Source organism: Osmerus mordax, chromosome 17 (assembly GCF_038355195.1).
Source record: "Osmerus mordax isolate fOsmMor3 chromosome 17, fOsmMor3.pri, whole genome shotgun sequence".
Taxonomy (NCBI): Eukaryota; Metazoa; Chordata; class Actinopteri; order Osmeriformes; family Osmeridae; genus Osmerus; species Osmerus mordax.
The window spans coordinates 2160919-2177421 of record NC_090066.1 but is presented as its reverse complement, the minus strand read 5'-3'; the positions used below and the strand labels follow the sequence as shown (position 1 = coordinate 2177421).

Below are 16503 nucleotides of genomic sequence, written 5' to 3'. Positions count from 1 at the left end.
AGAATCATGTTCTACATTTAAAAGCCTATCCTGTGACTCATCAGTTATACTGAAATTGGTAAGAATGTATAGTAAAATATTGATTCGTATAAGCGTCTGTTAGACCGTTATATACGGAAGTGTTTCTTGGACAATATCACTATTGGAAAGCGGAACTTCACTTCAATGTATTACCAGGAGCACTGTTCGCACTACGCACTCTGATTTTGGTACCGCAGGGACAAGGCGGAGAGCGAAGAATGCCGTGTAGACTGCAGCTTTATTTGTTCGTGACTGTGCAACGCTATGTGGTCTATTATATTTTTAGGGTCCCTGGTTGTCCTTGTGGATTGGGGTCGTGGCCAGGACATCACCTTTGATGGGTACATTCGTGACTTTGCTGTTGGCAACAGCTCACTCTACGCCCTAACGGATGACTATCTCTACAAGGTGAGCCACAATTTGGCTCAAATTACCGACAAGATATCTCAGAGAGGAATACTTAATAGGCCTGACGGCAAATTTGAGAGAAGCGCTGGAAGTAGTCCTGTTTGGAACGCAACTTACAAGGTGAACATGTTGGTGCCATTCATCAAAAATAACACCTTAATCACCTGTGGAAGTATCAAATGCGGGTACTGTGAAGTGTTAGATATCAACGACATTTCCAAGTCTGTGCATTACGAGCATCTTGAAGTTAGCCCAAACGGCTCGGCCATTGGATTTGTGGTCGATATTGAGACAAAAAATAAATTAGAGACGTATGTCTTTGCAGCGAGTATGATGTCAACCAAAACGGAGTGTCCTCCTGCTAATTCTGTGGTTTCCTTGAGAAACACTAACGATAAACAGACTGGAGAGATATTCTCTGATATTGACCAAGACCAGTCACCTGCAAAAATTACCACCGAGGATAGAAGTTTCAATTTTGTTGACGGCTTTCAGAATGATAAATATATATATTTGTTCCGAAACCATCGGAACGGTTCCGTGTCAGTACAACTTATTTGGCTCGAGGTCAAGACAAACAAGAAGAATACTTTTGGGTCTCTGCAAGGTGCGAAGCTTCAGTGCTGCGCGGACCAAGATCGCCCGCTACTACTCTCATCCTCCTTGATTCCTGGCGGTCCACCAGTGCGCTGGGCCGGTGTTTTCACGAGGAATGACACGAGCGATCCCGTGAATACCGTGCTTTCCATTTATGACATCAGTCCGGGTAAAGGACCCGACCCGATCTTCTGCATTAACCAGCTTTGCAAGGTATGCTGGTGAATCCTCACGTTTAAATCAGACTGTGTAGAAAAGCATGCTGCTCCTTGACTATCGGTGTGTGTGTGTGTGTTTGTAGCCAAAATCCGAATCCGAGATCATCAGGCTGCTTCCAGTGTCTGTGGTGTTTCAGTACAAGTCCATGACCTCGGTCCTGGCATTGAGACAGGGCTCCTGGGTGGTGTTCTTCATCGGGACAGGAGACGGTCAACTCATCAAGGTCTGTATCCGCGCCATGCACAGGGTTACTTGATGTGTACTATCCTTCATAGTCAAATGTTAAACAGTACACAGTATTTGTCATAGTGAAGATTTTGCAGAGACTGACAACTTAAAGAGATCTGTATCATGTTGTGTCGCTTGGTATGAAGTTTTTTCCGCTCCACAGTTTCTGTCACGCACACTTTCCCCTTCCTCTGTGCTTCAAGCACATCATCTGTCATTAAATCTTTAATTCAGCAGCTGCATCTGAACACCATTTCTGCTCAAACACACTGATTCATAAACCACACACAGTTAATTCCACAATCACATGACTAAGTGACCCTTCTGGAAGACTACAGTAGATTACTTTATGTAGTCCTTTTTCCTGGGGCTGAACGGCTTCCACAGCCTTGCCAAAGCCTCTACACAGATCACACACACACACACACATACACAGACACACACCCGCACATAAACACACACACACACCCATCCACCCACACAAACACCCTCTCCCCCCCACACACACACACACACACACAAACACACACACAAAGCAACCCAACTTGGTTTCTACACATCCTGCTAATATTTTCACACTGCTGTTGCACTTGGCCCATTAACATCTAAATGTATATGGTGTGATATAGATGTAATAGTGAGTGTTCCTCTTTTCCTTCCTGTCAGCTTGCTGTGGACAAGCACTACAATTCCTCCTGTCCCAGAGTTCTGTTCAGGTCAGACAATGATGTCCAAGTGTTTCCCAGGATGCACCTGGACCCAGTGGATCCCAGACGCATCTACATGGTTCTAGGGAATCAGGTGAGCTCTTCTCTGAAACGGTCCTATTTTAATCTTAACCAACGTAAATTCGACTCCTCTGTAGGACTCAGGTTCTTTGGGGTTGTCACGTGTCTGCTGTGAGTTAAAGTAGCCATGTAGAAGTGGAAGGAACCGTGTGGGCATTGTGACACCTTTGACACGTGTGTGCGTGTTTGTTCCAGATGAAGCGTGTCCCTGTGGCTACATGTGGTCTCTACGTCTCTTCTAAAGACTGCTGGTCTTCCGAGGACCCATTCTGTGGCTGGTGTGAGTCTAAGAGAAGGTCAGGGACATGACAAGGTGACACATTGTGGTTGTTAGAGCTGAGGCATGCACCAAATTTTCATCTAGCAGTTAGCATTCAGCAAACATGGTTTCCTGTTCTATCAAGTCATACTTCCTTAAATAATGTTTTTAGAATTGTCCCTCTGTGATCTGCTTGCCCTGTGTGTCCCTCCCTCCCTCCCTCCCTCCCTCCCTCCCTCCCTCCCTCCCTCCCTCCCTCCCTCCCTCCCTCCCTCCCTCCCTCCCTCCCTCCCTCCCTCCCTCCCTCCCTCCCTCCCTCCCTCCCTGCTCTCTGCCTGCCTGCCTGCCTGCCTGCCTGTCTGTCTGTCTGTCTGTCTGTCTGCCTGTCTGCTCTAGCTGCACATTTAAGGAGGACTGCTCGAATTCCACATGGATCTCCATTCCTGATGAGTCCAAGCAGCAGCAGATCTCTCACCAGCTGCAGAGAAACAGCACTGGACAGGTACCTTGAAGCTCTCTCAGGCATCGGCTACTCAAAGGCAGGGTCGGTGACGTTGTCGAGACACACTTATTGTCATATTTGTTTGAATGACATCACTCTTTGTTTCCCTCCAATAGATAAGCCTTACCATCCAGGTCCATCTCAGTGTAGTAGGGCCAATACCTGCATTTGCCTGTAACCTTGGAAAAGCGTTATGTGACCATTCATTTCCCACTTGCACCTGCCTGCTCTCCAGTGACATGCTATCTATCCAAGGTCAGTAGCGGCAGCCTCTAAATTAGTTTTATAATACAATAAAATACAATACTAGACGAGATTACTTGATTCAATATGATAGTATTTGTTGTCAATTGGCCTGGAGATTCATATTGTGATGCTCAGCACTAAAACATATACAGACATACAGAATATAAGGCAGATGGAAGGAAGATGCATAGATACATACAGATGTGGTGTAGAGAACCAGCTCAACGCTACATACCCAGCTGTCCCTAACCCCAACCCTGCTTCTCCCCCACCTCTGCTGGGTTGTTCAGGTATGTTTGTGAAGGTCAGACTGGGGAGCAAACAGCTGAAGAAGGAACTGAAGCTGGTTAACTGTTCAGGCATCACAGGACCCTCCACGTTCGACCTGTAAGTCTGTAAAATAAATATATATATACAGTACCAGTCAAATGTTAAGACACATTTTTGACTGGTACTTTGTTAGCCTTTTTTGGACAGTGACAGTTAGAGACAGACAGGAAATGTATGGGAGAGAGTTTGTAAACAAACAGATTGACGTTGTGGTCCCCGATCCTCAGGTGTTCCAGGTGTGTATCAGCCGGCTGTAGCTGGAGGAACCAGAGCTGCTCCTGGACACCACATCCAGCGCACACACACCTCACACAGGTAGGATACACACCAGATCAGCATCACCATGGCGGCCAGTGTTTCACACACACACACACACACACACACACACACACACACACACACACACACACACACACACACACACACAAACACCCTCATGCTTCACACCTTCTAAGTGTGACTAAAGGAACCATAGATTCTAAGTGTCAGTCCGAGGTTCTGCTTCTGTTCCTCTGTTTCACCATCGGTCTCTGACTTCCTTGCCCAGGAGCCGGTGTGCCAGATGGATCAGCCAGGGCTGGACTCTGTGAGTGTGCTCCACGTTCCCTGCCTGCTTATTTCTACATCTCAACACACATCCTCTTTCTATTTTCATGGGGAACTTACAAACAGGGAACTGTGTACCTCTGTGTGTGTGTGTGTGTTTCTCAGCAGCCAGAGATCTTCTCTATCGAGCCCGAGGAGGTGTCCTTCCATGGCTGGAACCACGCCCTCCTGACAGGAAATAACCTCAGTCACGTGACCAGAGTTCGCATCCAGGGACGCTTCGACTGCTCTCCGAAGGAGTGAGTCCTAATCAAGAGTTTGAGGAAGTTTAACGGTGTGTCATGACTTTCGTTTCCATCATCAGACCTGACCTGAGTCACCTATGTCTGCCCCTGTTCCAGGTCCCCAGTGTGGAGAAATACTGGATCTAATCTGACGTTTCACATACCTGGTGGAGACAAAGGCTTGGTCAGGGTGTGTCTGGTACTGTCTGATGGCAGCTGTCATGGAACTGGTCATGTGACTTACATTTCCTCACCTTCCTGCTCCGAACTTACGCCTTCCACCACCTGGGCAAGGTACGAGTACACACACTAACACACACACGCTAACACACACACGCTAACACAGACACTTACACACATACACACTAACATAGATACTCTAACACACATACTCTGACACTGGTCATGATTGAGATTGAGAAGGGGGGGCACTTTCTTGTTATATTAACTTGTTATATATGATGATCACAGTAACATACATCACCAGCATCACTGCTTTGCTTTATAAATGGCCAGACTGTAATATACAGGGGGGTAGCCACTTTCCTCAGGCCTCCAGGGAAATCTGTTCCCCCAGGAAAATCTGTTGTTGTTGCTAATTATCTGTGTTACTCGTGTTACATATCCAGTGGGGGGCGCAGGATCAGGGCTCGAGGAATATACCTGGGCTTAGTGGAGGGCGTCGTCCATGGCAACTCCCCTCACGTCACGGCAACCAACTACAGCGCGGGGGTCAGTAGCATTCCAACTCACACAAACACACACACATGGACGCAGGCTCGCACACGCACACAAACTATAACTATTGTTGTTGTTGTTTTCATCCTGTCTTTCAGGATTTGTTGTTCTACACCCCACCCATGGACCAATCCGAGTTGCCCATCAACGTCACTTTGAAAGTAGCCAATCACAGTGTGTTCTGCCGTCCACTCACGTTCCAGCCGGACCCAAAGTTTATCAGCTTCACCCACACAGCCACAGGAAACCACCTGCGGGTCACCATCCAGGTAACACACTGATGTGACAGGTGTAGTCACCATCCAGGTAACACACTGATGTGACAGGTGTAGTCACCATCCAGGTAACACACTGATGTGACAGGTGTAGTCACCATCCAGGTAACACACTGATGTGACAGGTGTAGTCACCATCCAGGTAACACACGCTAATGTGACAGGTGTAGTTGCCTTGCTCGTCAGTGAATCCTTTCTCTCGATCATTCCCGCACTGGGGTTCGAACTCTGGTTATTTTTCACACGTGCCAATCAGACAACACGGTTGTCTTTATTTTCAGAAAAAGGCAGACAAGCTGAACATCTCCAAGTCAGAGCTGACCGTGCTGGCGGTGGAGGATGAGAAGGAATACGAGTGCGTCCTGGAAATCATAGAGACCAGCAACGGGACCGACTCCATCGACTGCGATATCCTGAACAAACCCAACGCAAAGATAGACTTTCTATGGGTAAAACAAAACCAAGCTGCCTGTCCAGAGATGTCCAGATGTCACATGAGTGTTTTCTATAAAAACTCATTGTCTTGTTTCTTCATCAGATAAAGTATGGAGGTGTCGAAATCCGTTTGCAGTCACAACAGCAAAGCGGGGCTCACCTGGCACTGCTGATTGTACCTGTCCTTGTTGTGATACTATTCATCGTTTTAGGTAAGACAACATTTTGTCATGGCCGAGAATCGAACCGGCAACATTATGATTACTAGCCCGATTCCCTAACCGCTAAGCCACCTGACTCCTAGACTTACTTCAGCTTGGCTTCTGTGTTGAGTAATTATGCACACACTTCGTCAGGGTTGATATTTGGTTTGTTTGTGTGTGTAGGGATACAGGGATGTTTAAATTCAGTGTGTGTTTTTGTGTGTCCAGGAGTGGTTTGTGTTTATCGGAACAAGCAGAGAAAACTAACAGCCCAGATGAACGAACGTTTGGAGTTGTTGGAAAGTGACATCAGACAGGAAATTAGACAAGGTTTCCCAACATCCTCTATCTGTGGCCAAACAGCCACAGCTACACAAGTACACAGAGAAACACATGCACAACCACACAGCCACAGCTACACAAGTACACAGAGAAACACATGCACAACCGCACAGCCACAGCTACACACGTAAACAGAGAAACACATGCACAACCACACAGCTGCACATTATCTGTCTGTTGCTGTATCCATCTCTTTAGCTCTGTTTCTCTCTCTCTCTCACACACACACACACACACATACTCTAACATACCCTCTTCTACAGGTTTTGTGGACCTGCAGACCGATCATTCAGATTTAATAGAAAACGTGGGTGCCATTCCATTCCTTGACTACAAGCACTTTGCTTCCAGAATCTTCTTCCCTGAGGTGAATAGATAGCTGTAAGATATGTAATGAGGAGGTGACCTACATAGTTTGCAAGGACAGTTTGCACAGGATTCGTTTTTTCTTCTTTGTAAGCCATGTCTTATAATGTTTTAGGGTGGACCTGTCGCAACATCGATTGTCAAAGATATTGGTCAGGTAAGATCTCCTGGACTGGGAACAGAAGCTTGACATCATCGTCATCATATTAATAAGATAACAGATTTTTCCTCTGCACTAGCAGCCACGTTACAGTTCTGTTTGAGTTTGCATTGCTAACGTGTGTTCTGGCTTCAGGATGTGGTGAAGGTGCGTCTGGAACAGAGCTGCCAGGCCCTGTCTACTCTCATCCAAGACCAGCTCTTCCTCACCTCCATGGTCCACGCTCTGGAGGAGCAGAAGAACTTCAACATCAAAGACAAGCGAGTCCTCTTCCACGTGGAGCCCAGAGACGAGACACGTCAGGTTTTGATTCAGCTGGCTAGCTAATCACAGAAGTCTTTTCATTCGTTGTGTGTGTATGTGTGTGTGTGTGTCCAGGTGTACAGTAGCATCCTTGCTGACTGTGGCCCTGCATGGTGACCTTCCGTACCTGACCAATGTGATGGAGGATCTCCTCAGAGCCCTGATGGACCAGCCCAGTAACAACCAGCCCAAACTACTGCTGCGGCGCACCGAGTCCATAGTGGAGAAACTCCTAACCAACTGGATGTCTATCTGTCTCTATGGCTTCCTCAGGGTATGTCTCCCTGCCTGCCTGTCTGCCTGTCTGTCTGCCTGTCTGTCTTTCAGTCTGCCTGTCTTTCAATCTGCCTGTCTTTCAGCCTGCCTGTCTGTTTTTTTGTTGGTTGGTTGGTTGGTCGGTCTGTCTGTAGTCAATATTTACTATGTTTTAACTGCTTGTGTGTGTGTTTGTGGTGTGTGTCTGTCTCTGTATGTGTTCCAGGAGAGTGCTGGCCAGCACCTGTTCCTCCTGGTCAGTGCTCTGACCCAGCAGATATCCAAGGGACCCGTGGACTCAGTCACGGAGAAGGCTCTGTACACGCTCAACGAGGACTGGCTGCTGTACCAGGCCCCGGACTTCACTCCTCTGGTAAACACACACACACACACTTGTATTATACACACACATTTGTGCATGCACGCACCAACAACATCCTGCACTAACACTCACACGGTTTTGATGCAACAAAACGCTTTAACCGTAGGCTAAGCAAAAGCCCCCACATGGTTAAGAGCTAACTATGTGCAAACTATGCATGCGATTTATTTTTGTCTCCATCTGTTTAAGGTATGGTAGTCTAAAACTAGACTAGGCCTGGGTATTGACAGGTGCATGTACATCTTGGTAGTCTATGTCTGCTTCTGTCCTATTGGACAGTAAATGTGCTATTTCTCTGTAGACACGTCTGTGGTTTCACACAAAGATGAACAAATACCATGGTGTTGTTTGTGTGTGTGTGTGTGTGTGTGTGGGAGGGTTGTGGGTGTGTGTGTGTGTGTGTGTAAAGTGTGTAAAGTGTACACAAAGGAAGTCTTCATATCTGTGTGGAGGAACAAGCTTTCCCCATCAGAGAAGTGGTTGCTCTTTTTTTATGTAAATAAGTGTATTAACATTAACCAAATTATGCCAATACCAATGAAAATTGCAGTTATTTGACTCTATGGGTTAAATCAGAGCAAGAATGGTCAAGAGTAAGGTTAAATTAAATATACATTTAATAACATTGCAAATGAATGAAATAAATTACAAGGCAAACATGTTACAAAGTGAAGGTCTTACCTACTCTACCCTGATTATTGTAAATCAGAGAGAGAAAGCAAGAGGAGAGCAAGGAGAATGAGTAGGACAATCCAGAGCTGAGGAGAAGGTCTCAGGAGATCAAGAATCAGCAGAACAATGAACACAGAACAGAACAACAATTCCCTTTATACCCAAGAACAACCGATCAGGCCACATCTTGACCATTACTTATCAACACATGACTAGCAATGCCACAGAAAGTTACCCAATGAGGTGTGAGACCCATCAAGCAGAGACTGTCCAGCAACTCCAGATTTTAGCACATGAGAGGTAGGGGCAGGATGACACCCAGCCTTACAGTAAGAAGGAGTCAGATGGCTGAGCGGTGAAGGAGTCGGGCTAGTAATCTGAAGGTTGCCAGTTCGATTCCCAGCAGTGCCAAATGAGATTGGGCAAGGCACTTTACCCTACTTGCCTTGGGGGAATGTCGCTGTACTTACTGTAAGTCGCTCTGGATAAGAGCGTCTGCTAAATGACTGAATGTAAATGTAAGAAGACAGAACTTAGCATTGTTGTCTGCTCCTTCCCCAAAATGTGAATTTACTGTAAGCAACATGGACAGATCCATTTTCAGTTCCTTATGGTGCTTTTTAACTATAAATGTACCTCTGGGACCAAAAAAGGTTCTTTATGGAACCTTGTTAGTGGGAATGTCTATGTTACAAATGGTTCTGTGTAGTTACGTTTCTACAGGACACCTACTTCTAAATAACTTCCGTTTTGGAGTGTAAAAATATCACTTTATACTGCTTTGTCTGAAGAAATGACACCTTGAAAAAATGGAACAAACACTGTGTTGATATGGTTTCAGACCACAGGGCTGGGGAAACTGGTCTAAGTTTACTACATGCAAGTGTTAAGAGATGTTATCGTAAAGCAGCAATGATGTGAGTGAGGATAAGTAACTTTCTCGACAAGCCCTGTATAGGCTATACCTTTTGAGGAAGGGATCGTCTGACGAGTGAAAACTCGAACTGAGGCCAAAAAACAAACTAGCTTAGTGCCTCTTTTTTTGTGTTGGGTTTAGCAAGCACAGAAAGCTACTACCAGGATTGAGAGAGGGGCAGAGCTGAACTTAACTTCCTCCTTCCAAAAGCCTCAGTAGAATTCACTGATCTTGAAGGTTGTGCAAGGTTGCTTGTTCACAGCTCACGCACAGCTCACGCACAGCTCACGCACAGCTCACGCACAGCTCACGCACAGCTCACGCACAGCTCACGCACAGCTCACGCACAGCTCACGCACAGCTCACGCACAGCTCACGCACAGCCCCCAGAGAAGTACGCCTGTATGTTTCTAATCGAAAGAATGTGTTGAACCAAAACAGTGTGTCGTTTCCCCTTCCAGCTCCAGCCACACCATCCTATCTTTTCCCCTCACCACATCTTTCCTTCCACCCCTCCCCACCTCCTCCTTCCCCTCCTCCCCACCTTCTCCTTCCCCACCTCCCCACCTTCTCCTTCCCCACCACCTCCTTCTCCCCCTCCCCACCTCCTCCTCCCACCTCCTCCTTCCACCCCTCCACACCTCCTCTTTCCACCCCTCCCCACCTTCTCCTTCCCCACCTCCTCCTTCTCCCCCACCTCCTCCTTCCACCCCTCCACACCTCCTCCTTCCACCCCTCCCCACCTTCTCCTTCCCCACCTCCTCCTTCTCCCCCACCTCCTCCTTCCACCCCTCCCCACCTCCTCCTTCCCCCCCCCTCCCCACCTCCTCCTCCCCACAACAGAAGCTGAAGGCGCTGTTTGCAGTGGGCACAGAGGGGGAGGTGAGTGACCCCTTGGAGGTGACAGCTCTGTCCTGTGACACAGTGGAGCAGGTCAAGGAGAAGATACTCGTGGCCCACAAGAACAAGTTTGGGTTCCCCTACAGCTCGCCGCTCAGGGACATCCACATAGGTCAGTAGCACTCTCTTATCTTCACTGGGCCTGGAAACAAACCGACTGACAAAGCACTCTCAAGACGGCACATTCCAATCCCCAACTACTAACAGCTATCTTTCCTGAAAGTTAAAAACAATGTGAGAAATAAACACGTGTTCTGTGCGGTGAGTTAACCTCTTCATTCACTGCAGGGGCGAACTGATTTAGTTCGTTTTGTCAACAAAACTCACAGCTCTCTCTGTAGTGATGGCTCTTCACCCAACCCTGTACTCTCCTCTCCAGAGTACGAGCAGGACGGCAGGTTTGTGCCTCTCCAGGAGGTGGACTCCTCCTCTGAGGTCTTGGGAGACGTGACCATGCTCAACACACTCAAGCACTATCAGGTGAGAGGGAGCTTCCTGAACAGGAAGAATAAGTTCACCTCAAACCAGTGGTCTTCAACCCTGGTCTTCAGAGCCCACACCCGATTCAAATGAACGGGTCATTGTGAGGCTTCGACAGACCTTTGTAACGACCTATTTATTTGAATCAAGGTGTGTTGGAGCAGGGAAACTATCTAAAACAATCTAAAACATACAGGACAGTAAGCACTGAGGACCAGGGTAGACGAGAACGGCCCTAAATACTCGACTGTCTTTGAGTACAGTAAGTAAGGCGTGCCTGCACGGCGCACAAGACAGAAAGTTGAACATCTGATACTATAACGGGGCGCTTCGATGGGAGTGAAAGCCAATGGGCTGGGACTGACCTAAACAGCAGAACTGCAGTACAAGCTTCATTCCCCCGCATCAACGGTGATAGTGTTACACAACCGGTAAGACGCAAAGCTTACTGATTATGTCGTTGACTCGTTACTTACAGTTAACAAGCAGCATGAGCCGTTCCCTGTGACTGTGTTGTGGGTGGAGGTGCAGCCAGGGACCAAGGATACAGGGCATGGCATTGCTGTCCTACCACCATGGCGAGGGCTTGGCTGTGCAAGTCACAAGGCCATGTTGTGCCTATATTAGATTGAATCCCTGTAAACAAACTATACACCCGGTACTTCAGTATCACTGTACACGCATGTGAAAGTAGGTCTGGATGGTAATGTAGAACTGAAATGAGGAATGTGCGCATGGGGTGAGAAGAGCATCCTGAAAGTGTAATGTGTGGTTATCTGATATTCCACTGTCTGCCTCACTGTCTGTCTGTTTGCCTCTGTCTTGTCTGTCTGCCTCTCTGTCTGCCTGTCTGTCTGCCTGTCTGCTTCCAGGTATCAGATGGAATGACTATCAAGGTGCTCTCTCGGAGGACCCACCCCCCTCTGAGCCCACAGGACAGCCTGAAAGGTCAAGCTTACATGACATTTTATATTTTGTTCATTTAACTGAAGCTTTTATCCAAAGCAAGTCATGGCCAAAGGTTTCTTAGACACACTGCAAAGTCACCACTCCCCCATCACCACAGTTGCTAGACGCGGTGGAAAAACCACTATGCACAGCCTTTGGCCTGACAGTTGAACAACATGCAATTCACAGAGATGAAACTAAAGCGAAACTAACTATTACAGGATGTAAGAATCACAGGAAATAAGGTGGTTTTCTAGTATAGGCTTTACTTCTAGTAGAAGTTGAAGTTGCCAATGTGGGGGGGACTCAAGTGGCTGAGCGGTTAGGGAATCAGGCTAGTAATCAGAATGTTGCCGGTTCGTTTCTTGGCCGTGACAAATTACGTGTCCTTGGGCAAGGCACTTTACCCTACTTGCCTCGGGGGAATGTCCCTGTACTTACTGTAAGTTGCTCTGGATAAGAGCGTCTGCTAAATGACTAAATGTAAATATGGACCTTGCCCTCTTAGCTAAACGCTAAATCTTCTATCGTGGATTAAAAGCTGATGAAAGAAATCCTTTGTGAGGTTTCACTCTCTCAACCACCAGTGTAGCACTAAAACTGATGTGGCCACATTCAAATGAACTGACAAAAATGAGTGTAACCACAGCAACAGAGGGTGGAGCAACATGGTCCTTTCATCTGTGTTTTGCAGATGATCTGAACTTCTCTGCAAAGTACTTTCATCTAGTAAGTAATGCACATACAGTACACACTACTGTAGCATGATAAGTATTCAGATCAATTCATCGTGTTAGTTTTACATCCCGTGAGAGAAATTAAAACGTTCCAGTTTTCATACATGTATATACAGTATGATAACCCTGTTGTGATGTCTGTTTGATTTGATGCCTTTGATCCTAGATTGACCCAGAGGTCGACCAGGACCAGCGGAAAAACCCAGAGAGGAAGAAGCTGAAGTTAAAGGAAGTACACCTCACCAAACTGCTGTCCACCAAGGCAAGACATGTTAACACTACATTCTAATAATACTTCCCAATGACACGTCTTATCTCAGTGTTGCACATGTGGTTAACAAACAGTTAGACTGAGGATAGACATCTCTCTATTTGGGTTTTATAAATAAATATACTGATTATGGCCTGCTTTAACTTGATCTATGGTAACTATGTTATTTCAAGTTAGTTTTTGTGGCACATCTTATCCCAAAGACTTCTATGTCACTTGAGAAGCCTAGTGTTTGTGGACCAAGACAATTCAGTTTTAAACTGGTACTGAATATGAGAGGTGCTACACAGCGTGGTATCTTTGTACCGTTGGTCATGCGCTCTAGGTACTGTTACCTAGTCTCTAAACATGAAACATAACCCCTGTTCTTCCATGACCTCTTAGGTGGCCGTGCATTCGTTCGTAGAGAACCTCTTCAGAACCATCTGGGGAACGACCAATGGGAACGCACCGTGTGTTGTCAAATACTTCTTTGACTTCCTGGATGTGCAGGCGGAGAGCAAGAGGATCTTGGACCCCGATGTGACACACATCTGGAAGACCAACAGGTGGGTTGATGGCTGAGTGGTTAGGGAATCGGGCTATTAATCAGAAGGTTTCCGGTTCGATTCCCGGCCGTGGGAAATTATGTTGTGTCCTTGGGCAAGGCACTTAACCCTACTTGCCTCAGGGGGAATGTCCCTGTACTTAGTGTAAGTCGCTCTGGATAAGAGCGTCTGCTAAATGTTCTGTTGAAGTGGACAGAGACATGTTCCACCCCCTTTTTTGGAATCATTTGTTGCTCAGTGTGGCAGTGTTTCCTGTGTGGGTCTTTGTTCTGACACCCCAAACTTCTCCCTCCACTATCCCAGCCTGCCCCTTCGTTTCTGGGTGAACATCTTGAAGAACCCCCAGTTTGTGTTCGACATGGATAAATCTTCCCACCTGGACAGCTGCCTGTCTGTTATCGCCCAGGCCTTCATGGACTCCTTCTCTCTCAGCGAGATGCAACTAGGCAAGGTAGGATTGCCGTGTGGGAACCTCTGACTGATGGTGGTGCAGTGGATCTTCACAGTGCCCATGTACTGGAGAGGAACCCTTAACTCAGACCTGAACACTCATGTGTTGTAGTGGATACGGCCTTAGAAAGTACCTCAGTCTACTGTTTATGGTGCCAGTCGAAATCCTTTCAAATACACAAACATTTGCTGTGTACTGTTCATGTCGGTGTGTGTATTGTTGTGTCAGTCATAGATGAGTGAATCCTAAATAGGTTTGGATAGTAGGTTGTATCCTGACTGTCAAACTGTATTTTTCAGCATGCTGCAACCAATAAACTGCTGTATGCCAAAGACATCCCACTTTACAAACAGGAAGTAAAGGCCTATTACAAGCAAGTCAAAGACCAGCCTAAAATGACAAGCTCTGAATTCAAGGATTTCCTGCTTGAGGAATCAAAGGTAATGCACACCTCCACCTCGATTTGATGACCTATTTGTATTTTCACCCTTGACACAGTGACAAAAACATGTAACACTTTCAAAATGTTGAAAAAACGGGAAGTGAAAATGTTCTTCAGCATTTGTGTGTTGTTTTTTTTAGAAACACGAAAATGAGTTCAATGAATCTGAAGCCCTCCGGGAACTCTACAAATACATGCAGAGATACTTTGACGATGTAAGCATTTTCATTCCATCTCTCTTTCTATTTTCATCCACCAATACAATCTGTATTCGGGGTGAATATGAATGGAAATCCTCCAAGCAAAACTTTTATTTTTAAGCTTAATAAATATAAACGGTACATTTACCTCACAGATCAAGCTGAAGCTCGAGCAGAATGGTGCCCCTGCCGAACTCCAGCAGCAGCTGCAGAACGTCAAAGTCCTGTTTGATTCCCTGAAGAGCAGTTCCTGGGACTGAGCTCCCTCCCTCCTCTACAAGCCGACCTACATGGCTAGGTCTGATCTAGGAGCCGTCGCAACCCCCTCTGCTGTTCCCAGAAGACCTGGCCCCTCAGGACGAGGGCCTGGCGGGTCTTTGACGGTGAAGGAGAGGAAGATTTGGAGGGACTTGTCCTTCCCTGAGGGGCTGGAACTGTCTTGGCATTGTGGCGCTATGCAAAGCATACAGTTGAAGTGTTCTGTCTTATGCTTCGTGCTTGCTTTTGAACTTTCTCTTTTTAATATTCGGAAATGTAAACAGGGACAGAAATACAGCAAGCATGTATTTTGACTAATATTAGTTTTTCTTATTTTCTTTTATAAACAACAAATAACCTATCCACCCACCCAACCAAACTTGGACACTCACCTACAGGAGTAGGAAGATTAAATGAAAAACAAAGAAAAAACACTTTTCAACTGCGAATTAAAGTCCAAAATATACTTTATTCATGAAATACTTACAATATATTGTATTATAAGCAATGTCATGCCATTTTATCACACCTTATCACAGTGTTTCAAAAGATGCAACATGTCACGAAGTGCCTTTGGAATGTTTTAAAGAGTAATGCCTATGTAAAGAATTTATACACATATGCTTTTTAAAGACGGTAAAAAAAATAAATGGTTAAGAACACTGGTTTGGAACTCATAGCTACTAACAGAGTAATGTCAAATGCGTACATTGTGTATCTGTGAAAGTGAAACTTGTGTTTTGTTTTCTAAATTAAATATGTATTTTCTCTTTCGTCCTTATTGTGTGTTGGAATCCAATAGAATCCAGTCGAAAAATCGAACTGGCTTGATGTTTGTTCGTTTATTCACTTTGAGGGCCATCTTCTGGTAGAAAATGTACAGCAGCCGAAATCTTTTCCACTTCGGGGAAAACTAGCCTGGGTGCCAGCCAAACTTAGCCCGCCCACAAAAAAATTTGGTCGGGAAGTTGGGTCTGGGGTCGCTGGGTTGGGGAAAAAGTATGTCCGAAAAAGAGCTGTGAGAGAACAAACAACATACTACGTTGCTCTGATTGGTTGTAGGTCTATCCAATTGAGTGAAGAGGCATTTTTTTCCGGGTTCGGTTGAAACACGCCCCATACTCACAGCCCAACGGAGCGGTATCAGACTCATATTCTGACTAGAATTATGAGTATGACAACGTCAGGCTAGGGGAAAACACTTCTTGTTTGTGATCTCCCGGCTCAGCTGGGTTTGAATCTTGCAGACTATACTGTGTCCAATATGACCACCTATGAACACAAATTGAGGGCTGTGTGTTAATTATTTTTAATCTAAATCTACTTCCAGTGCAGAGATGGGAAATAACTACATATTAGGTTACTGTAGGCCTCGGACAACTTTTTACTTTCACTCCTTGCAAATATTTTAAACAAATATCTGTACTTTCTTACCATCTCTGCACCAGCGCACAACCTCTAGTCCAGTCAAATATGTAAGAAGAAGCGACAGATATTTGGTGTATTTTATCATATTAAATGTAAGTACAAAACACAAATTAGAAGTACAAACAACTATTAAAACCATTGTTTAAGTCTCACCCCATTAATATTATAAAACATTTGACTTAAACATCCTTTCGAAAGCCAGTTTAAGTAAGACACTGTTTGGCCATCAAATTGATTTCAGACAAAGACATTGACAAATACAGAGGAATACATGTAAACATCTACAAATCAATTTCCTGTGTGATGATGTAATTCATGTAACAATATTTTTTTCTTCCCATATATTAAAGTTAATGTCAGTGATT

At 45.7% G+C, this 16503-nt stretch overlaps 1 protein-coding gene across 1 annotated transcript; it reads left to right on the top strand.

The window, feature by feature from the left end:
- Positions 1-246: 246 nt before the first annotated feature.
- plxnc1 (plexin C1) lies at positions 247-15483 on the top strand. Its single transcript, XM_067254733.1, has 31 exons — positions 247-1239; positions 1328-1468; positions 2140-2274; positions 2457-2557; positions 2917-3022; positions 3139-3277; positions 3559-3655; positions 3826-3913; positions 4146-4184; positions 4310-4443; positions 4546-4722; positions 5058-5160; positions 5265-5435; positions 5723-5890; positions 5980-6088; positions 6308-6409; positions 6685-6788; positions 6903-6944; positions 7083-7207; positions 7326-7524; positions 7732-7878; positions 10319-10487; positions 10755-10855; positions 11728-11803; positions 12498-12532; positions 12707-12802; positions 13196-13359; positions 13663-13810; positions 14110-14250; positions 14393-14467; positions 14608-15483. The coding sequence occupies exons 1-31, from the start codon at positions 286-288 to the stop codon at positions 14710-14712; spliced, it is 4491 nt and encodes a 1496-aa protein (XP_067110834.1). The 5' UTR covers positions 247-285; the 3' UTR covers positions 14713-15483.
- The last annotated feature ends 1020 nt before the right edge of the window (positions 15484-16503 follow it).

Coding starts and splice junctions, on each gene's coding strand:
- plxnc1 (XM_067254733.1), top strand. CDS start 286: ATGTGGTCTATTATATTTTTAGGGTCCCTGGTTGTCCTTGTGGATTGG. Junction 7,879..10,318: donor CCCCGGACTTCACTCCTCTG/GTAAACACACAC, acceptor TCCCCACAACAG/AAGCTGAAGGCGCTGTTTGC. Junction 12,803..13,195: donor CCAAACTGCTGTCCACCAAG/GCAAGACATGTT, acceptor ATGACCTCTTAG/GTGGCCGTGCATTCGTTCGT.